The sequence below is a fragment of the Melozone crissalis genome, unplaced genomic scaffold (assembly GCF_028551555.1).
Source record: "Melozone crissalis strain CALT ecotype California unplaced genomic scaffold, PUWL_Pcris_2 ptg000042l_1, whole genome shotgun sequence".
Taxonomy (NCBI): Eukaryota; Metazoa; Chordata; class Aves; order Passeriformes; family Passerellidae; genus Melozone; species Melozone crissalis.
The window spans coordinates 26,919,144-26,942,434 of NW_026535820.1; the positions used below are offsets into that span (position 1 = coordinate 26,919,144).

Here is a 23,291-nt window from a genome sequence, read left to right on the forward strand (position 1 = left end):
TTTACCAGATTATAATATCTAGTATAAAAAGTAGTATAATCTAGTATAAAAAAATTATAAAGATTATAAAAGAAATTAAAGTGATTTTTTTTCACCAGAGAAATCTTGATAAACTATATAGATTATGATTACCTTTTGAAGTAAATATACAAAGTACATCACCATGAGAATACAAAAATAGCCAAAAAAAACCAAAATAAAAAACACACACAAAAAAAAAGCCCAGAAACAAATTGTGGTAGAAGAATAAAGGTATTGCTATTAGGCAAATGCAGGTATTTAGGTATGGCCTGTGCCTGAGCATCAGGACACATTTGCTCTATTTATGGAAGTCCCTCCATCAAAAATTGTTTCAGAATGCTAAACAATAAATTCATTTTTATGCTAAAAAATCTTTTACTCAGGCCAAGCAACATGCTGGATAACTCTTAATAAGAGAGAGACATGAGAAGAAAACTGAAAGTGCATGGGCTGGAAGCAAAAATGTTCTGTGGCCGCTTGTACAGTAGCAAATCTGCCTCTTTGTCACCTCTAGCAGGAGAAGCCAAGCCAGTTTAAGCAGGCAGTCATGTGCACACTTTCATCTTCTGCCCATTTTCCTTTCGAATTATAACCCTGGAAGAAAGACCTGAAATATGAGATCAGTAGTCACTGGCATGGGTGTGGATTTGAGCTGGTTATTGGTTTTGCTGAGATCAAAGCAGACTGGATTTTATTCCAAAAATTCAGCAAAGTGGACATTGATCTAATTTAGCTCAGGTGGTTTTCTTGATTGAATTGGAAATGTCGCATTGGCAGAGCGATAGTGCTTTGTGCTTGCTTTGTTTGGGACAAAAAAAAAAAAATTGAGTCAATGATAGTACTTAAATTGAAATTATTTTTAGGGAAATTGTTACTTGTATATTCATTTTTTTCAGTCTTTGCTTTTTCAATGGATCACTGTAATAGAGATGATAATTCTGCTTTGTAGGGTTTTTTTTTCGTGGGAGAGAGAGCGATATTGCAGTGGTTTTTAGTGATTTTAGTTCCAATACGACAAATTTAAAAGAACAATGACAGTCTTTCTCTTTACATGCTTTTATTTTGTGCTGTTGTGTTACCCACATGAGAGTGTCTTTCCTTTCATCACCTGAATAAACCTCCTGTTTTTTTCCTCTGTCCCTCTCCCTTTCTGCCCTCTGACCCCTTATTTGTTTGGGTTTTTGTTTTTTTTTTTTCTCTGTAACATTTAGAAATCTGTTTGTATTGTTGGTCTTGAAATTATTGTGCAAAAAATAAAAAGTGTTAGCCTCAGGAACGACCTGTATCCCCCCCCTGGCTGCAGTCCGATGCTGAGCCTGGAAGATGCATGTCTGTCTAACAGCTGTCTCCATCACCCCTCCCCAGTCCCCAGAATGGACTGCAAGCTCCTTCCGCTTCCTTTCTCTTAACATAGGTGCTTATCTGACTGAGCCAATTCAATTTACTAGTTTGACAAAAAAATAGAAACCAACAAAACAACCAAAAAACCACACCTGCCTAAAAGGGGCAGGCTTCTTCAGGCTTACCAAACTGAATTGGCTTACAGAGGCAGCAAACCATTGGATCTTCTCAGTTGTCCTGCGCTAAGGAGAGAAAGAAAAAGAATAATTCGTCCCCCATAAATGCTTCATCTAAAAGAAGGCTGAGTATCCTCCTCTTTGCCATCAGGAGGTGATGTTGGGTTTGGTGATCCTTTTTTAAAGAATTGGTATTCAGATGGTTTTTACACATGAGCATATGAGCATTTGTTCTCAGCAGCACTTGTCTGTCTAACCTCTACACCAGGATGACAACATGGCACTGGAATTTTAATCTCTAATTTTCCTTTCTAATGCCAGCTTTGATCTTCTGCCATTTAACTTCCACTGAAAACACTTCTAATGTAGCTTCTGCCCTCACTGTTGTTGAAGGGTAGAAAATGGCAGGTTAAGATCTGTAGATTTCCTGTGTTAGGACTACACACATGAGGGAGGAATTCTGAGGAAATACTTATACATTTGTAGCTCTACAAATTACTTCTTTCAAGAGCTGCCAGTAAAAACTTATTGTGTATTTGCAAAAGAATAAAAATTTACAATATGTAAAACAATAAGCCTAAATAAGATAGCACTAAAGTTGATGTTAGCCAGCTGAACTTAATCAAACATCAGTAAGATGGAAGTGGAAATGCAGGAATAAATTATGATGGCCCAAGTTTCATAACTTATTATCTTTGGAACTTTCCTATAACATTTATTTTATTTTTGACAGCAGAGCTAAAAGCCATTTTAGATTGCGATCTTTTTAACATTTCCCAGAAGATAAACACCCTTATAAAACACTGCCTCGGTATATTTCTATTCTCATTATTTACAAGTCCTGTCTTTAAAATTCAACTTAATATAAGTGAAAGAGTCATCATGATAGATTTCTGTTATTAATAAAAAAAAGGATAATATCAAGGAGTTTATGTATTATTTCTTTAAAATACATTATTAGCAGGGAAATAATGAATCTACCAAAGAAGACAAATATCAGGCAATGAAATGGGCTTAGGAAGATGTTAGAAGAGAAAGGTAGTTAAAAAATAAGGCTGAGAGTAATTTCATTTTTCTTATAAGGAACAGTGTGAGGAGGGTATTTCACAAGACTGGTATGAAAAATATGAATCAGTATTGTGAAAGTATTAATGAAAATGTAAATAGAGTTAAAAATATTAATGCAAATTGTCTTAGAAACAGGGAAAAAAACCCCTGTGAGGCTGGAAGAAATAACAGCGTGAGTTAGTTAATGAACTTTTAATTTTTCTTTGTCCTGTAAGTCTGTACTCTCTTTATGTGTTTCAAACCTGGTCACAAGCTAAATGCATAATCATCAAACATTACAGGATCAAATATTTACAGACACATCAAATATTCTAAATTTTAACATGATGGTTTCAATTTGAAGTATTCTATTTTTGCCACTGCATCTTCAGAGCATTGACTGGTTTACAGTTTTTACTGATGTCTTTTTGCAATGGTGTTCCTATCACCTACTATTTCAAGTTGTGAAGTAGGGGAATTTCAGAGAGATAGTAGTGGATGCTGCTGACCCAATAAATATATGAAACATTTAGCTAAATACATTTTATATATCTTTTGGGCTTAATTTCACCACTGTAATTTACTTGTATAACAAAGCTCTTTTATGTTGTAATTCTACTTAAGTCTGTTTAAGTTGATTCAATTCCTGAAGGAGAAACAGGAGAATAAAATTTTACAGTTCGTCCAAAGACTATCTCATGCCATGACACATTGGTCTCTTAGTATGTTTTCTTCTCTTTCCAATTTATATGTAAGCTCAAGTACTGAGATTCTGAATGCATATGATGATTCATGAACTCATGTACTTTATGCAAGCTAAAGCATAGCCTCAGGTCAGCTATTCATGCATACTTAGCTGAATATTGTTCTGTGCTTGCCATCTGAAACTATGTATGGGTGTTGCTGTATAATGTGTGCCTAGAGATTTTATAACCCTGTAAAACCTGGCTGCTTTACTGCAATACAGAGATGGTGAGGTGCTTACTTGGTTTGCACGGGTGTTGTGAAGCTTATTTCTGTAATGGGATGGGATGGGATGGGATGGGATGGGATGGGATGGGATGGGATGGGATAGGATAGGATAGGATAGGATAGGATAGGATAGGATGGGATAGGATAGGATAGGACAGGACAGGACAGGACAGGATAGGATAGGATAGGATAGGATAGGATAGGATAGGATAGGATAGGATAGTTCTATTGGAAAGTATCTACAATGGTCACATAGTTCCACTGCCTGATCACTTCAGGGCTGACCAAAAGTAAAAGCACAATTTTGTGGTCATTATCCAAATGCCTGTTAAAGATTGACCATCTTGAGGTATTGACTCCTTCTCTAGGAAGCGTGTTCTAATGTTTGACCATTCTCCCAGAAAAGAAATGCTCTCTAGTGTCCAGTCTAAGCCTCCCTTGACACAGCAGCCACTCCAGTGGTCAATCTGTCTGCGACTATTTATAAATTTTGCCAAGATTAACTACACCAGGAATTTTGAATTTGTTTTGGGTTTTTTTTTTTTCTCATAAGTCAGAATCTGTGTACATTTTGGTTTTAGTTTCATAATTCGAATTCCCACAGGTAGTGGTAATTTTCTATAGGATTCTTTGTTCATTAAGTACATAATGACATTTTTCTTTACTCTGATTTCTATGAGAGTTTTTTTTAGAATTTTTCCAGACTCTTTGTTAGCTTTCAGGCTCAGAAAACTGTGTGTGCTCAGATGAAGTAATCCCAAAACTTACATTGCAGGTCTATTTTCAACATTCACCACTTCATAAGAAAGCAGGAAATTTGTGGATATTCAGACTGGATGATAGTTAATGATTCTTTCAACTGAACTGCTTTTATTTTCTGATTTTAAAGAAAATATTGTCTTGAATGTAGAATGATTCCATTGGCATTTTTTCAGGGGCTACTAGTCATATCCAAATAGTGCAGCAGCATTCAAAAACTATTTAGAAGGTGTCATTCACTTTCTAAAAGAAAATACCTCATCCCACTAAGAAATTCAAACTTTCACAGCCACTAGTGTCCCATTCATCCTTCCCTTACCGAGTCAAGACCTTTTTTACCCCTCTTCCTCTGTGAACTGCAGGGTTTCATTGTGCCCCTATATGGCACCTTGCAGTCAGCAAGAGGTGTAAAGATGAGGTGTAAAGTCCAGATTCTGCAAGGAACTCTGTAGGTTTTTGGCATTCCTGGGTCTTTGCTGTGTGTTTGAATGAAACCACAGAATAGGGAAAATCTTTACTATGGCAACGAAGGGTTTGTGCAGCTGCTCCTACTAAGTGGTGGGGGTGGGACAAAGCTGTTCCTCATGTCAAAAACACTGCAGACAACATAAAGGTTTGTGGGGTGTGTAGGTAAGTGGCGTGGGTAGGTGTGAGAGCAGAGCTGGGAAATCCTTACATAAGAGTGTGTCAAATATTTTGGTAGCTGGTGATGTAATTTAAATGCCGTTTTGCCATTTGGAAACTAAACTTGCCCTGGAGTTTTGAACGTTTTTGAAATGGTAGTAATCATGAGGGTTTTCATTCAGAATATGATGGAGAAAATTAAATTCTTCCTTTGTCTGACACGATTTTGAAATTTCTCTTATGCATAGCCATAGAGCTGGAAGATCTTGAATGCAAAAAGTTTTTTTAAATCTCTCCTATGGACTATACCCCAAGTACCTTAGCACATGAGTGGGCATCCTTACCAAGAAATTACTCTTGTTCTTTTCTCCTTAAAAATTTCTGGAATATTTTGTATACTGTCACCATGTTCTTTTAACTATTTGTCCATCATTCTGCCTAAGACTCAGATTGAAATCTGCCTTCCTGCTAATATAAACTGTGAGCTCAGCCAAAGTTTGCATGAAAAGCTTTGTAAAGGTGTCTTACAAGTGCGATTATACAATTTTTTATCTGCATGGAGCCCACTCCATCCCATGAATCCATCCTGAAGCTGCATACATGAAACCTATGAACACTGTTTTCCCTGTTCTGTTCACCTCAGTTACATGTTTGCATGCAGCTGGGGCTGCACTGTGAACATTTCCATTTAGGTCACCACAATCTGGTTAGCTTGTTTTAATGCAACAGGGCAAAGATGTTTTCATAGTGAGATATCCAAAGATGCAAACCCTCCTGAGAATTTAGCGTGTAAGCACTTTAAAAATCCCTGTAGCCACCTATCTACATTTCTGGGCTCTTTTTAAAGAGCTATTTCTTAAAAGTCAGATATCATTTATTTCAACTTTACAAAGCTGCATTTGAATATAAGAGGATTTGAAGGTTAGTGACATGAGCAAATTTGTAATTTTTTTTCCACTTTTCTTGTGCTTTACAAAATATTGCATGTTTATAGAGATAACAAAGTAGATAGAAAGACACTATCAGGCTAAAATTCATATTTGTTTCCAGAAATGCAGGAAATGAAGAGCCAAAGAACTTTTCTCTAAACAAAATTGATGATTTGTTTAGCAGTTTTGCTTGCTAAAAGCTGTGGGTGATATGAGCTATAAATTAGGAATAACTGCTGTAATTATGTGGTGGTTGTTGCACGTCTGACTGAAACCCAGCCCTCCCCTTAACTAACCTCAGAGAAGCATTTAATGTGGAAGGGAAATTTTCTTTTGTATTGTGTGCCTTTAAACAAGCTCACTTGTGTAACTGTGCTGGTAGGTTCACGTCATTGAACTCTCTCAACAGAGAAGCAGGTTAAGTTGAATGAAGTATTACTAAAAAATAATCCTCAAACCACCTCACCAGGGGGCTTAATTTAGTATTAATCTCATATCTGCTATTTTCAGAAAACTGTTTCTTATAAAACGCAGCAACTATAGAGCTTCTATTATTATTAGCAAAAATAATAGCTGATGAAGTTATGCAGTGCTCTCAGGAGACAGGTATTATTATAATATTAATAGTAATGAGTAAAATGAGGCACAGAAAGATTAAGACCTAACTTAGCTGTATATGAATTGCTCAAGGTCATGGAATAATCAGCTGTATGCTAGGCACAGCACAAAAACAAAACAATAGCAAAACAAACCCTGAATCACAGTCAGTTGCTTATTCGCAGAAGAATGATCTTCTGAAAAAGGTATTTTTCACATGGTTTTCATCAGTCTTTTGAATTATATCATCATTTTGTGTCTCTTGTCAAGCAAGGCCTTCCTCTGTTGCAGTAACTCTATTTAGGAGTTCTTTACATCACTCAAGGGAATAGTTAAATCTTTGTCTCTGATTAATAGAAAACTTTTTAGTGATGATTTACAGAGGGGCACCGTGCTTTTCAGAGAATAGAGGAATTATAAAAAGTAATAATCTGAGAAGGGATCAAAAATTCTCATAACAGCTCTAAAGTTACTTTGTAATTCCCTCCTGTGCTTTTTGTGCTTTGCTTCATCAGGTACTTGTTGGTAGGACAAAAATTAGGTGAGATTCACCCTATGTCTTAATTTTGTGGTTTTTCTCCACTTCTATTCATTTTATAAAGATTACAAGGATTTTAACATGAAAATTATTTATGATCTCTCTGATTATGTTTAGACTAAAGACGAGAGATACTGAGCATCTAAAGAAGCCATATCTGATATGCAGAAACTTCCCTATACTGCAAGTACATGCAGTCTTTCAATATGTATTTATTAGATTTATTTAGAGCCTATCCAGATAGAGTTTGGTTTTCTCTTAGCTGTAGGTTGTTGTTCTTATGCTACTGATGTCTTATATGATAACAGCCATGCTAAGGGTTTTTATTTTTTTATTTATCAGCAACGCAGGCATGAACTTGAGGAGAATTGTTAGGCGGTAGTAGAGACTGTAGACCCTGTGCTGTTGGTTTGACATTATTTCACTGACCACAGTGGCTGAGTTAAACAAAGATGTGTGAATACCACAGTCAGCAGAATGTCAGTTTGGCTCGATGGCACCGCGCACCTCATTGGCTCTCAAATTTTCAAATCCATTGAATATAGGATCAAAAATACTGGCATTATAAGGGTGGTCAGCTCACCCCTACTTGCCTGTTCAAAGCAGGTATAGCATAAAACTAGGTAAAGCTAGCCAGGGTTTTATCAAGTCAAGTTTTGAATACCCCCAATGACGCAGATTATGGGAGCTCATTCCAGCACTTGGCTGTTCACACTGTGAAGGATTTTCTTCCTTAAGTTTGTCTCAAATTTCCCTTGCCACAGCCTGTGACCTGTTAACTCTTGTCCTTTCACTGTGCATCTCTGATAACAGTCTTCTTTGCAACATATTTTTTCAGAAGAGAGAGAAAAAAATGGGTTTAGATTTATTTTAGCCTTTGCTTTCTCATGGTGACTAAACATTAGACATTTAATCCACCGTCACTGATCATGTTGTGCTTCTTAGAGGTTCTTTGCCAGGCTCTCTCCAGTTTGATATTCCTCTTGTGCTTGGGCCCTGAAGATTTTGTGAACATAGCTAAACTTCCAGATGTAGTTTCTCAATTGCCAAACGGGGAAAATGTGACTTCTCTGGTTGTATTTACCATGCTTTTACTAATGTGGTCCAGTGTGTCATCCATAGCCTCCATCACTGCATAGATACTCTGGCCATTCACATTATCACCAGGACAGCAAGTTCCTTTTTGGCAAAATTTTTATCTATAAAGTCAGTCCCCAGACTGTGCTTGTGTGCATTTGCCCTGGCCCAGTTGCAGCATTGACATCTCTCATTGCTGAATTTCATGACAGTCCTGTCAGCCTTTCCCTCTGCTTTGCTGAAATCCCTCTGAATAGAAGCCCTCCTGTCTGGGTGTTTGACTATTCCCCCTGGTTTGATGCCATCCCCAAATTTTCTAAGAGTTGATTCTGTCCCACTGCCCACGCTGGTGATGAAGATGTTAAATGTAATGAAGTACTGTTCCATCTCAACTGCAGGAATAGGTTTTTCAAAAATATTTCAGCTCTGCAGCGTTCAGCAGCAAGGAATTAATGAAGATTTTCTGTGCTGTGGCAGAAGCATCCATTTCTCTGTTTCTTATGACTGTCTCAGGGTAAAAGCTGCTAGTCTCATAGCATATTCAGTCTGTCAGAATCCATTTCCATAAAGACTGCTGCCAGGCAAGATTCATATGGTTTCGTATGACTGGCTGTTGAATGCACATCTCTACAGTCTTTGTGATTCAAAACCTGTTGATAAATCAGCAAAGGTTCTTCTCTTCATTGTCTTAAATATTTCCTTGTAGAATATAGTGGTAAAAGTTGCAATTGTTACTACCTGAGATTTTGTAGAATCCTTTGTAAAATGCTGGTATTTCTGTGATGTGTTCCCACATATTGTCTGGTGTTCAGTTTTCCATACGTTTTGTTTTACAAGGAAAAAAAGCAATGGAGTTACAGATTTCCATGGCAACGGGTATAATTCTATTTCCTTTGTTTTGTGAAGCTGAAACAGGCAAAGGATTGTTTCGTTAAATAACAGCTATGGATTTGAAAAGACTTGAGTTACATGGCATGTGGGCATGTATGTACAACTTCTACTGAGCCAAGCAACTTTTGCCAGCAGAAAGAAAAAACAAACACCTGGTTTTTGTCTGAAAATGAAATTAGGGGAAGAAAGGTTGCTAATGTCAGGATTTATTGGGCTGATGCAAGTATATGGAAAGATAAAGCAATCTGTGAGCATTTCTCTGTCTCCCACCTTCTAAACTGAATTCCTGACTTGCAGCTACCTTTGCTATATTAGTAAATACACATCAGTAAGGAAGCAAAAATTTCACTGGCTTCTTTTATAAGCAGAAGTTTGAATTGCAATTCAGATAATCATGTCTCTCACTACAAGTTGTTTCTGGGCCAAAAAAACCCAAATACTTCCAAATATACTTGATATACTTTTATTTAGAAGTGTATGCATTGCTTTTTAATGATCGCTTATTTCAGTTTTAAAAGAACAATGTCAAGAAATCTCTGGCTGTATCTATCCATATACATGATCATGGTGTGGTCCCTGTGTGCAAGGACACACAGTGGAAAGGAATACCCCTATATTTTTATATACCAGCTTCTCAGTTGATTTTAGATCTTTAAAAAACTCATTAAAGGCCATGCACCTCCTGAAGTAAATATTTAATTGTTAATTAATAGGTTTTCTTAAATTAAATTAATGTGTGTTCATATGTGCAGGCATATGCCTCCCTCTCGCCCCCCTCAAAAATACAGTATGTTTCAAAGCTAAAACAATAATTTACATTCATGTGTATTGCATATATATAACTAGCCCCAGTATGTGTGATTCAAGATGCATTTCAAATGTCTAAAAGTAAATAGTTAAAAGGAAGGAATCATGTTTTTTGGAAGATTTTGATTAGTTATCTGAGAAGACTTTACCACATAGTAGTAATTTTAATGCATTCTAGGTTTGGTATTTCTTGTTTTTAATTGAAATGTCTCTGTATGACATATAAAACTAACTTCTGAAAATGTCAGAAAGTAGAGGTCAGCCAGACTATGTGTGCTGCTGAATACTGGAGTCATGCACTGATAAGTTTAATGAGGAATATTCATGAAAAGTTATTGATGATTACAGTTTCAGAAAGTATTCAGAAAATTGTCTTTTTGTCATTTTATTAAAGTTCATCGGTCAGAAATTTCTGTATACCGAAATGAAGAAGCTAAAAGAAATGTGATTTCCACAAATATATGTAATTGGAAACTACTGATTTGTTTTAGACAATAGAAGAAAAACTTCTTGAGAAATCTCAAGAGGTCAAAGTGATTTGCTTTATCAGAAATAATGGAGGCCAAATAACTGTGCGGGGAACAGTGAATATAGATTGCAGCATTTTATAGAAATCCAGGTTTCAGCCCCAAATTTATTCAAGTGGAGTTCTCCTAACTGAGGACAGTCTGTGTTCATCCCTATTTCACCTTTCTTGCCACATGCTAGAGAGAGACATTTTTCATACCATGGTTTCCACCACGCCAGTTCTGAAGCGAACTTCTATGAGGTCAGAAAGGTTGTCCTTACAGTACTCCCAAGTAAAACACTGAGACTTCAAGTGTCCCAAATATCTGTTTAAAATATGTCATATCTTTTGGCAAGTAATTGCATGAAAAAAATCTCATACTTTGAAGAGTTTGCCAGAGCATTTCAGGCTGAGGTCAGACTCTAGTAGCTTTGTAAGAGGGAGAAATACTCAACAGAGCAAGGAGAGTGAAAAACAGACAGGGGAATGAGGACAGAGGAAGGACTTGTATGTCAGCACTGATAGCAAGCCTCACTATTTTTGGCTCTGGCTTGACAAACCACATGAAAGAGCCACTTCTGAAGCTCCATAACTCTCAGGCTGAATTACCCAGAAAACACTTGCTCCAAATGAAGAAGACAAGTCGTTGTTGAGGGTCTCTTTCTTTGATCTCTCTAACTGATGCATTTCAGTTTGTTCTTTTCCACCTCAACTGACTTATCCTTACACTGTTCAAAAGACAGATCTGGGACTCCCCCTATTCAGTAAAACCTTCTCTATATTTTTGGAAATGATAATCACAGACTGGTTGAGGATGGAAGGGTCCAACCTCTTGAGGAGGTTGAGCAGTGCCATCGGAACTGGGTTTCCAGCAACATGTCCCAATGTCTTTTGAATATCTGCAATGTGAGAGACTGCACAACCTTCCTGGGAAATCTGTGCCAGTGCTTATTCAACCTCATAGCAAAGGTGTTTCCTGATCGTCAGCAGCAATCTCCTGTGTTTCAGTTTCTGCACATTGTCTCTGGTCCTGACACTGGGCACCACTGTAAAGAGCCTGGTTCTGTCTTCTTTGCCCTCTCCCATCAGGTATTTACAAACATTGATGAGATAAAACCCTCCCTGCTCCAGGCTGAACAACCCCAGCTCTCTCAGCCTGTCTTCATAGCAGAGGTGCTCCTTCCCTCTGATTATCTTCATGGCCCTCTCTAGACCTGCTCTAACAGATCCCTCTCTTTTTTGTGCTGGGGCTCTTAGGGCTGGATGCAGTGCCCCATGTGGGGTCTCACGAGGCAGAAGAGAGGGAGAATCACTTCCCTCAACCTGCTGGCTCAGGTGTGGCTGGCATTCTGGGCTGCAGGCATGCATAGCTGGCTCCCATTTTAATTCATGGCAACAGAAAGGACAATCAATATCTGCAAATAACTTCTGTGCAAAACTGGATTCTCTACCATGCACATATATAGATGTATACATACATGTGTTTCTTGAAGAAATTAGCTCAGTTGTGTTTGTTTCTACTGAGACCTGCAGTATAGCCAGGCTTGAAATAGTCTCAGCTCTTTCCATGTTGACATTATCTCCCATGTTATTAGTGAATGATTTTATGCAATGAAAAATGGATAATGTATTTCTTATTTATAGTAAAATGGCTCAAACCTTTGGAAAATGTAATAATCTGAGCTTCTACCCTCACACTAATTATTATAGTTTCCAGGAAACTTCTGTCACAAATGGAAGAAACCCACAATTTTGTGACAGAATATAGGTGAAGACACACACCTTACTGACATTCAACAAATATAATCCCAATGTGCTGTAAAATGTATCTAATTTTCCTCCAACTTCAATCCCTTCTGTCTGGCAACATTGATCTATTATGAGCTTGTTTTAGAGGAAAAAAAATTAAAAGAAAAAAACTTTTTCCGGAGATTTGTGTGGTCATATATTGGTGGGGGATATGCCAATATTATGTATTCTGTCAGGAGCAGCAAGCTGGATAAAACTGTAAAAATAAATACAAAGCAGTGCATAGCAAATAAATAGTATGGTGATACATATAAATGATTATATTAATAGTTGACATGTTTAAATAATTAACACAGTCCAAGGAATATATATATAAAAATGAACATAACTATGTTCTAAGCAAGATAAGTCATTGTGAAAAAAGGGCTACAGAAAAATTGTAACCAAAGAGTATTAGTAACACATCGCCAAAGGAAAGAATTTTCTCACTGCTATTTCATAGGACTGTATCTGCATCAAGTTTTATTAAATATTTTCAAAGAAGGATCAAGGCTCAGTCTAGTCATTTTATTTCCATATCTTACATTTATAACAATGTGGAAGTGGATCAGTGAAGAGACAGAATTCAAAATGACAAATTGGAAAATTGTTTGGAGCAGGAGAATTGATTTAAAAAGAAACCTGGGCAAACCTGTGCTGATGAAGAAACAGTCTGCTTTACAGTACTGGATGAGAACTGTTTTTTGTAAAATAGATCTATGTGTCATAGTATAAAAGTTGAATCCAGGACAACAGTTGCTGCTTTTGCAAAAAAGACAAACATGATACCCTTATTTTGGTCATGATAAGAAAATGAGAAAACTCTGTGCCAGCTAATTGACACTTGTGAGGTGAAATATATTTCTTAAGCCCTCTTTCTCTTCAAGGCATAACACTCAAAGTAAACTTCTTTGGAGTTAGAAAGAAAAAAAATCTAAATAATGATATTAGATTCATATTTCTAGACTACTACTCTCGTTAGTCTTCTGTGACCTAGTTCTCTTGCTATTTGTTTAAAGACACTAATGAGAATTTGAAATGAGACAGAGGGTTTTATCCATAATAAACTAATCTATTTTCAGAGCATATCTGTAAAAAGCAAACTGTCCTTATTGCAGACTAAAAAAAAAATATGGAATGAACTATAAATTGCTCAGTTTATCTCCTCAAGCCAAATGTATTTTCTATCACCTTCAGTGTTTTGACTTTTTAATGAAAAAAATAAAACAGAGAGAATAATATGCTAAAAAGATCAAAGCTCAGAACCCTAATACAGTTAACAGGCTCCATTTTTGGAATTGTATTCATTATTGGTATCAGAGTAACAAATCTATTGAAGTCAATGGAGATGGCCTATGGGAATTAAAAGGAAATTTACTATTTAAGACTTTCATAAAAGAGCAATAATGAAAAATATGGGAAACTTCTTACAGTGACACATTAATAGACTTCTTTCTTTTTTTATAATTTCTATTTTAATCAAATAGACCTGTAAGAATAATAAAGTTGTCGCTGGAAAAGCAAAAACTTCATAGAGCTCAATATTTTGGATATTATGGCTTTGGATATTAGATTTGGATGCAGCAAAGAAATGTAACGTTCACTGTATGAAGGGTATTTTATCAGACAGATTCTGGGGGAAATGGATGAAGCCTAACTACTGCATGTTTCCTGTCAGGTAACAAAAATGCTTCAGTAATAATTGTGGTTTTTATATTCCTACCACAAAATTCCCTGAGTTAATATGGTTTTCATGTGTGCATTTCTGCTTTTTACCTAAGTTCTAGTTCTATTCTCACTTTCTACCTCATAAACCGGGGAAAAAAGTCTAGGTTATGTTTTTTATTTCCTGAAGGAAGTCTCATCAGATTTGAGAAATATTTGTAGCTAAATCATTCTAGATTCATGTTTAATTTGGTATATTGCTCTTGCTTTCCTCTATCAAGACCAGAACACAGATGCAACACAGCAAAGCAGCCCCCAGAGAAATCAGGGAATGCTTTGGGTTGGAAGGCACCTTTAATGGCCATCTGTCCAACCCCCCTACAATGAGAAGGAACATCTTCAACTAGACCTGGTTGCTCAGAGCCCAGCCCAATCTGACCTTGAATGTGTCCAGGGATGAGGCATCCAAAACCTCTCGGGGCAACCAATGCCAGTGTTTTACCACCCCCATCACAAAAATTTCCTTCTTCATGTCCAATTTAAATTTACCCTCTTTTAATTTAAAACCGTTACTCCTTGTCCTGTTACAACAGGCCCTGCTGAAAAGTCTGCCCTATTTTTCAGATGGGCCCCTGTAAAGTACTGAAAGGTCACAATAAGGTTTCCCTGAAGCTTTGTCCCTGAACATTTCCAGTCTGAACCCAGTTCTCTCAGTTTATCGTCACAGGAGAGGCGTTCCTGTGACCATTTTTGAGTCCCATCTCTGGATGTGCTCCAGCAAATTCCTGTCTTTGTGCTACAGACCCCGGAGCTGGACACAGTACTCCGGATGGGATCTCACCAGAGTGAAGTAGAGCAGCAGAATCATCTCAAATTCATTCCCAAATAGAAATGTTTACTTCTATGTGTCTTTGCTACCTCTGTCATGATGGGCCCTTTCTGTTCAGTTGATGCTTATGCATCTGAGCCTGTTTTGCCAGCTCCTGAAAAAAATGTGTTGGTGTTGCAAACAACAGCTGAATATTGGCCTGTTATGTAAGAACAAATCCAGACCCAGAGATGTTTTAATTTTCTGCATGGTAAACAGACTTAATGAGATAGGTGAAATAATTTTAAATACATTTTTAACCATTACATTTCTGTTAAATGAAGGATGGTAATAAATCTGTGCAGAATGATTTACCTGCTTTGAGAAAATAAGAAAATTTAAAGGTTATTTACTTGATTTTCAACAGTGAGAAGTTCTCTGTTTGCATTAGCTGCTTCAAAAAAAGTGTGGAGTGCCAGTTGGTTTTTAATGAGGCATAGTAAAAAGACAAAAGGGAAGGGCATGGAGGACAAAGTCTCTGAACTTATAAATGTGTTCTCTTTCACTGGTCTGGAACACCAGAGGTCTTGAACCTGAGCATCTAATTTTTTAACAGTTAGACAGTTTTGTAAATCTTCCCTGATTTACAAGTTGTTTGTTTGTTTTGTTGTTCTAGTTTAACTTCATTAGCTACCAGAATTTAATTTACAAGTGGGAGTCAGGGATTCTGAAAGAGTAGATCTCTGTACTTTAAATGTCAGTTTAGCTTGTAATTATTAATATAAAAAAGAGCAATCTAGTAATATATGAACAATTAATAATATGGATGTTTTTATGTATTTTCTTCACTTTCGTTTTCAAGTTTTTTTATCTAAAACACCCCCAATGTAACATTTAAGATGTTCTCCGGAGAAAATGGGTTTCAGTCAATATATTATTCAATTTTCTTTGAACAGAGAAATATTTTTACTAACAGCAGTTCGTAGAAGTAAGCATTCTGTCATTGTCAATTACATCTGATCAACAATGTGAATTTTATATGGATAAAACAGATTAAAAGAAAAATTATAGCTGATGGTAGTCTACTATTCAGTAAAAATAACTCCATGGATAAATTAATATTACCATCCCTTATATGATATACAAGGTAGTAAGGTCTTCAAATCCAAAGGTTTATGTTTCTATTTTAAAGTCGCAAATGAAAAACAAAATTGATATTTTATTTTAAAGTTGGGGGTTTTTTCTGAGGATGATATTGTAATAATCTAGAAATTGCATTTTTTTCCTCTATGGAGTCCCCAGAGAAATATGGTTCATCTGGTCTTATTGCAGTTAGCATATGGTGATAATTCTTACCCAAAAGGTGATACCAGAAGTTGTTCCTTAGTTAGAGAATCTGAGGAAACAAAGTATTGTGAATGCTTTCAGTGCAGTCTTCTGCACTAAAGCAGTTCTTACCTTATTTTATAATGAGAACAGATTTTTTTTTTATTCTCTTAAATCTCTAATGTGTGCAAATAAAGTTCTTCTACATCACTATTGGTCAGATGAGGCAGGAGCTAATCAACTCAGATCAGGAATGATGATACATTTAGTCACATATTCCATTCAGTCTGTGGATTTAGCTTTGAGATAATAAACTGCAGTCAAAGTGGTTCTATTTACTGGAATTATTTATTTCAGAATGCATACTAAGAAAATGTTTTGCCTTTAATTTACCTTTTGAGTCATTAAATTATTAATAAATAATTGGTAAACTAAATTTCAAAGATTATTTTATATAATTTTCCTCTTTGGCAAATTTACTCCTGTTACCCTTGCTATACAAACATGGTAAAATAGTATATAGGGTTTGTTACTGTCCTAATCTCTACAATAAAGGAAATTCTGTATATCAATAAAATTTAAACCCCCAAACCTCCCTAAAGTTGGAATTCTTGTGATAAGGCTTTCAGACTTCTTTTTTAATGAACTAAATGTTTCTGCAAGCTCTTTACCTCGTATCAAATAGCTTCTAGTGATGGTCTGCACCACTGACAAATGAAATGTAATACTTGGCTGTAAATGAGCAGAAAAGACATTAGCTGTATACTGGGAGTTATTTTGATGGCAGTTCTCAAGAAAACAACAACAGAAGTAATTACAGCAGATTGATCTGAAGCAAAATATATTCCATGCATCAGTTTGTGTTAATACTCAAAATTTAAATCATTTTAGATCTTTGGGTGGATGTTGTCTCTAAATATATTTTGGGGGAAGGAAGAGATTTAAATTACAGAATAATATGAGTACAGTTAAAAAGGACTTTTTTAAATTTGGCATTATGATTCTCAATGAGGAATCCCTAAGAACTAATGACTAAACCTGCAGTAAATGATCCAAATCTTGAGTACCTTCTGCTCTGGAGCTGAACTCTCTGCAAATGAGTTTCTAGGCACACCCTCTCAGAGTACCATCCTGGTGCCTCCGCTGAAACTAAGAGATTTTTCATTCTAAATATTCAGACCTAATTGATCCTTCAGTATTGATATTTTCAGACATCCTCTGAAAAAATTATGCTTGCAATGCTATGGTGATTTGTTAGATCCCAAAAATTATTGATCACATTTTAAATTCTGTAAAGCCAGAGATACAAAATATTTGCAGGTGCATTCTCTTTTCTTCTAGACACAGAAGGCTTAGCAGGAATATCCAAAGAGGTTGCCAGAATGCACAGTCCTTCATCTTTCTTTTTTCTCTGTAGTGTTGCCTTGTCTTTCACTCACATCAATAGTTTGTTGGAGGCAGAGATCTCTTTAATAAAGTTGACATTCCCTCTGTCAGGTTTCTGTGCTGTAGCTCTTGGTCACAGGGACACTTACCATGCAATTCCCAATTTCAGTCACATAAAGTCTCCCAGACCAGGAAAATCTGCTCTTGAAGCTGAGCCTGCTACTGGTGATGAGATGCCTCCCCTTCAAAGGAGGATTAGGAGATTAATGACTCTCCATTGCTAATTCTCTGCTGGTTGTCTCAGATTCTCTCTTAGCATCTTTCTGGGTATTCAATCCAATATGCAGGCTAAATGACCAAAAGGAAATGTCATTGCAGAGGGATTTTAGAATTCAGGCATATGTTAATCCATCGTTATCATAAAGAAGAACATAACAAAACCCTGGCAACAAGAAGAATAGCTGTAGAAAAATAGGGACATATTGTGATGTCCTAATATTAACCTCTGCTAGAGAACCTATAGACCCAGATTCACTTTTGCAGCTTTTTCCTGAGCATTCACAGTGCTGATGCTTGTAACACAGTTTAAATAATAGTGGAAAACCTGTGGTAGTTCAGAAAATGGTATGTGCATGACAACATAGATTCAATTTACAGTTTTGAGATTATTAATCAAGGATGCTTATGTGTGACCTTCCATTTATGTTTGCTTTGGCTTTTAGCTCCAGACCAGTCTGTCTGAACCAATGACTTTATCCAAGTCGATCTCCCTTCCTCGTAGCGCATATTGGCATCACATCACCCGGCAGAACAGCGTTGGAGAAATCTACAGTTTACAAGGCAAGTTGCTTATAATGCCATCTCCATTAGCTTCTTTCCATTTCACCAGAATTCATGCAAATTGCTTTTTATTTGCACTGGTTATTTTCTCTCCATTTCATTTTATCAATTGTCAGGAACCTCAGCAGGATCCCCAAATTTACATAAAATAGGTTTCTTCTAGTCATTTTGTAAACAAATGGTGAAAATTATTTCTAGAATCACCACATAAAGTTGGATAGACAATTTGGCTCAATGTAGCTTCTCAGTAGCTAATGAATGTCAGGTTGTTTTAGTATTTTCTACCAATGAGATGGGGCAAGTATTTGGGCAACCTCAGGGTGCCTAATTAAATCTACATAAAGCGGCTATATGAGTTGCAAGATTAAAACAGAGTAATTCTAGGAAGAAGAGCTATTCTTGGTGAATTTGCTTGGCAAATCATATATGTGAACTGTTGACTCAACTTACTTACAGAACCTTCAACAAATCATCTTCTGTCTATGGTTTTCTTTCATATGTTTAGATTTGCTTAAGCTTTCAAATGCTATAATTAGCATAACTTGATGATGATGATTCACTGCTCTTAAGCTGAAATTTATTTGTATCTTATAAGAAAATGAAATTATTGTTACATTTAAAATGTAGACCTTTTATAAATAGCCTTTTGTAAACATATTGCTTTGTATTATTTCTAAAGACCTTAAGGATTTTTAGTCTTCTCTTAATAATCAGTTCACATAAACAATTTACATTTAGATAGGAGGTTAGAAACTGCTTGCAAACAAGAGTACCAAATGCAAGGACACAGTACATATTTTCATTAAAATAAGTGAAATTCAGTATATAGATGAAGGATATTAAATGCTTTGTTTTGTGAATTATCACATAAATTAAAATCAGCAGGTGAACTGTGCATTCAGTGGGTGAGTCATTAAAGGGTACAAGCATTTGTTTCCCATCATTCTCCATAGAGCAAAGTCAATTTTTAATCATGTTTGTAGTCTTACATTTAAATACCAGTAATGGAAAAAAGAAAATAATCTTTCAGAAGCTGTTTGTGAAAAAAGGTATACTTGTACCTCACCCTACATATATTCATCATATCACTGATGTTTTTTAATGGACACAATAAGAATGCAAAAAAGAAGTTTATTTGTAGAGATGTTAGATTTCTTCTTCTTGTGTTCTTGATGTGTCTTTTCTTCATTAGCAAGACAGTAAATGTGTTATATTCACTCTCAAAATTTTTTTCTTCCTTATAAATGGCCTTCAAAATAAAGGAAAGCAAAACTTTAAAGTAACAATTAAAATATCTGTACCACCAAGCTGTGCAGGATTCAACATACTGGAAGTGTATGATTAAAAATGTAAGAATTTTTCTTTCTGGAAGTATGCAGATTTTATTCACATTTCCAGTGAAATGTGGGGCTAATAAATATTTCAGAACTTAGGATTTTCATTTTTCCTACATGTACTATGATGACTGAAGCCTGAGAAAATGTAGTTAATTTCAGGAGAGACTGATTCAGTCTTGCCAGTGGGCAAGGAAGTGCATCCAGAAGACTCTGGTTGCAAAACTTTTCCACGCAAGACTACCATTCGCTATCTGTAATGAAAATCTCTTTGAACCTTCTGCTGCAATTACTAATTAAAAACAGTGAATCTGCTGCAATTACTAATCAAAAACAATGAATTTGTGCAGAAAGTGAAGCGGGTGCAAAGCACACCTTTTCCTCCTCGCACCTTGTCATTCCGACAGCCTTTGCACTGCAGGGCTGTCAAAGCATCAGCCCACGGGAGCTCTGCAGAGGTGGGTGGAAGGTGGGCAGCAAGGAAGCAGATTGCAAGCATCACTTCAGCCCTCACCTTGGCAGAGCAGCCAGCTGAGAGGAGCTGGTGCAGAGGGAAGCATCACCTTCTGCTGCCAGAATCTCCTCTGAGCTTCCAAAGGTGCCTCGCACCTTCGGAGTGGAGACGTTCCCTTCAGAGAACGGGACACTGGTCTTAGCTCTGCACTTCATGGGCTTCTGCAACAAAGCTTTGAACACTCAGGAAACAAATCTGAAAATTCCCCACATACTTCTAAACATCTCACAAACTCTAAAGTGAAAGAAACAGAGTGATGTCTGCCTGAATCCAGGTGACTGTCAGTGTCAGTAGTAGTAGCCAGGCTCACTGCTATGTACAAGGGCTTCCACAGTGGCAATTACTTCAAACTTGCAGGCTGAGGTGACTGGAATTTAATTATAATTTAATTAATTTAATTATACTGGTGATGTATAAGGAGAAATGAATATGTGCTCATACTACCTTAGATAAATTGGCTCTTTGGGAGTTATTTAGGAGTCAAATTTAACGTAATTAGTAGTGTGTGCTGATCTGATAATGAATATGCTATGGAGTAGGAAGGTAGTGGGTTTTGTGATTTTTGGTTTTTAAAAACTACATTTCAGCGGAAAAAGGGCCCTACAATAAATGAGTCTTGGGTCTGTTATGCTCCATTAGCCCATGAAAATACTTACATGTAAAGAACTGTAGAAATTAAAACATAGTATAATAGAGCTAACGTAACACAGGTTGCACAAAATATCAAATGAGATGGGATAGTTTCTATTGATAATCCAAGTTTGCCTTTAATTACAGTTTAGAAATTAAATAGTGTCCTTTAATATTTATTATCAAAGAGAAATTTAAATAGCAGAGGAAAAAGACCTCTACACCATTTTTGTGCGTACATGAGTACGGCATGTATGAATTGTATGTTTTCATAAATAATTGAAAGCTCTAAAAAAAATTTGAGCCCGACAGAAGATAAACATTCATTGATATGTTATGTTATCACACATCAAAAAATTGATAAAAATGCGAAGCCAAGAGTAACCTTATTAACTGAAATCTTGATTAAAAAGGAAAAAATATAACACCCATATAGGCATGTAAAAAATTACTTGTATGTTTACTTGTAATTTAGTGTTTCTTGTTTATACCTACCAAAAAATTTAACACTGTTACACAGGATATTTAAAATTGACAAACAAAACACATGAGTACTTATACAAAAAAAGATAGTGGGTTTTTTTATTTATTTTCCATTTAGGGCTTTAAATTTGTTTAAAATGAAAAAAAAAAGATTGCAGTTACTGAATCTTCAGCTATCTGAAGAACTCTAGTTCTTGCCCTTTAGAGTTTGGATGATACAAATGTTAAACACAGTCAGTTTGTGTATTATTATATAAATAGGGCCAAATAGAATTTTGGTATTGAAACATTAATTAGCTTTTTGTATTGCAGTTATTGAAATCCCTGAGGAAATTATGTTCAGAAAATCTAATTACAGCCTGGCCTTTCTCCAAGAAATTCAAAATTAAGAAATGCTTTCAGTCACTCCTGTTGTGTTTGATCTGGTTTGTCCTCATTTTTTGGACTTGGGTTTTGCTATCCATACTCTAAATAATGAACACCTACCCACAAAGGCAGTGCTACTCATTCCATGAGAGTGCTTATGTGAAAGAGCACATATTTGTATAAGAATTACACCAGTAACATCTTACATGTTTCTTCCAAAAAGAGAACACTAAAGGGTTGGGGTTTTTTTCCCACATTTTTTCCACTTTTTTTTTCACAGTATTGCTTATCACTATTTGCTTATAATTAATTTTATTTGCTCTGTCAAAAATTATTGCCACAGTGTGTTGTAAACCCATAGCAAAGTAATTAAATTACATGGAAAGATATTAAGAAGCCCACTAAGAGTCAGATTTATAAACGTAGTGAGGAATTTTGAGAAATAAAACTATCATCTTTGAACAAATAGGACTTCAGCTTGTAAGCACATGCCAAACTCATTAGCAGACAGAAATATAAAATGGCCCTGATGAAGTCTGAAGGAATTTTGTTGTTAATATATAATTACCTTTTGTGTGTCACAATAAAGATGCCAGAAACATAAGGGTGGTTTTGGTTTTGCAAACCAAAATGGGGGGAAGCTGTGGTCCCTCTGTGGCCTTGGTAAGCAGGTCTGCAATGCACATTGTCTTTTGGGCTTGTTAGGTGAGAAATCACCCTTTTTTCTTTTTTCTTTTTTTTTTTTTTAATATATTTTAAGCGGGATAACATGTAGTCTTCATCTGGTCAGCTAAAAGGTGTTGCGTATAAAAGGGAGACAAAGTCACATACAAAAAACCCATCTACACAGTTTTCCTTTTTGAAGTAGAAACTATGATATGTCACTAAATATAATCAGAGAATATTCAAGTTGCTAAATATTTAGAGGGGTTTGAATCATCCTGTTCAACCTTCCTTAAGCTAATCCTGCAGGAAATTCTGATGTAGGCTTCTGCAGCTTTCTGCAAATTAAAGTATGTAAAATGAATGGGAGAGCATTCGTCATTTTGGCATTTCCATTGTTTGTTCATATGCCCAGCAATAGAGTACAGAATCCATTTCCCCATCTAATCTTGGTGCCTGAGCAATGTGAATAACACAGAATGTTAGAATATATCTGTTATATAAACCTGATCGCTCAGTAATTTTTCAGTAAGTGTCTACCAGCGGCTAAAGCTGAAATGCTTTACAGCCTTCCACATTCCCATTTCCTTCGCTGAATTGCATCAGGACCTTCACATTAGTAAATGAAGCCTATAAAGTTTGAGATATGAATAAAGGACACCTGGAACAAGATACTTACTGAGTAGAAACTGCGTAAGAGCTACATTATTTAAAATGACTGTATTACGTGTCTTCTCAAGTCTTATGCAGTAGATTTGATCCTTTCCTTTGAGCTTTGAATTTCTGTGCTGAGTAGTGCATCACTAGGCTGATTTTAAAATGGCTTATTGGAAGTGGGATATGTCTTACTCAGAAACCAGTAAAGAACTTCATTTTGCTCAACAGTGATTGCTGCCTCTAACCACGAGCATTACTGACAAGCTCTAAAGAGTATCTTGACATATTCCCATTCATTCTGATAAATCATTGCTGAGTTAAGAGGTTGTTTCAATTATGAGCCATGAAAAATAGAGGAAGGTGGGAAGCCAAATACGATTAACAAAGCATATTTCGCTGTCAGATTCAGACCTCCTGGTTTCATTTAAGCCCAATACTTTGGTGCCCTTTCTCTCAGGAGATGGTCCTTCAGTGAGATCACTTGTCAATGGGGCTATTCTGTGCCAGACCAGAAAGCACAGAAGTCACTGTACTCATGATTTAA

At 36.1% G+C, this 23,291-nt stretch overlaps 1 protein-coding gene across 2 annotated transcripts in view; it reads left to right on the plus strand.

The window, feature by feature from the left end:
• The window catches only part of DOK6 (docking protein 6), a 240,853-nt gene that overhangs the window by 182,330 nt on the left and 35,232 nt on the right, over positions 1 to 23,291 (plus strand). For both annotated transcript variants that reach the window (XM_054284601.1, XM_054284602.1), the window contains exon 7: positions 17,983 to 18,100. In XM_054284601.1, the coding sequence (XP_054140576.1) occupies positions 17,983 to 18,100 (118 nt within the window). The remainder of the gene's footprint in view (positions 1 to 17,982; positions 18,101 to 23,291) is intronic.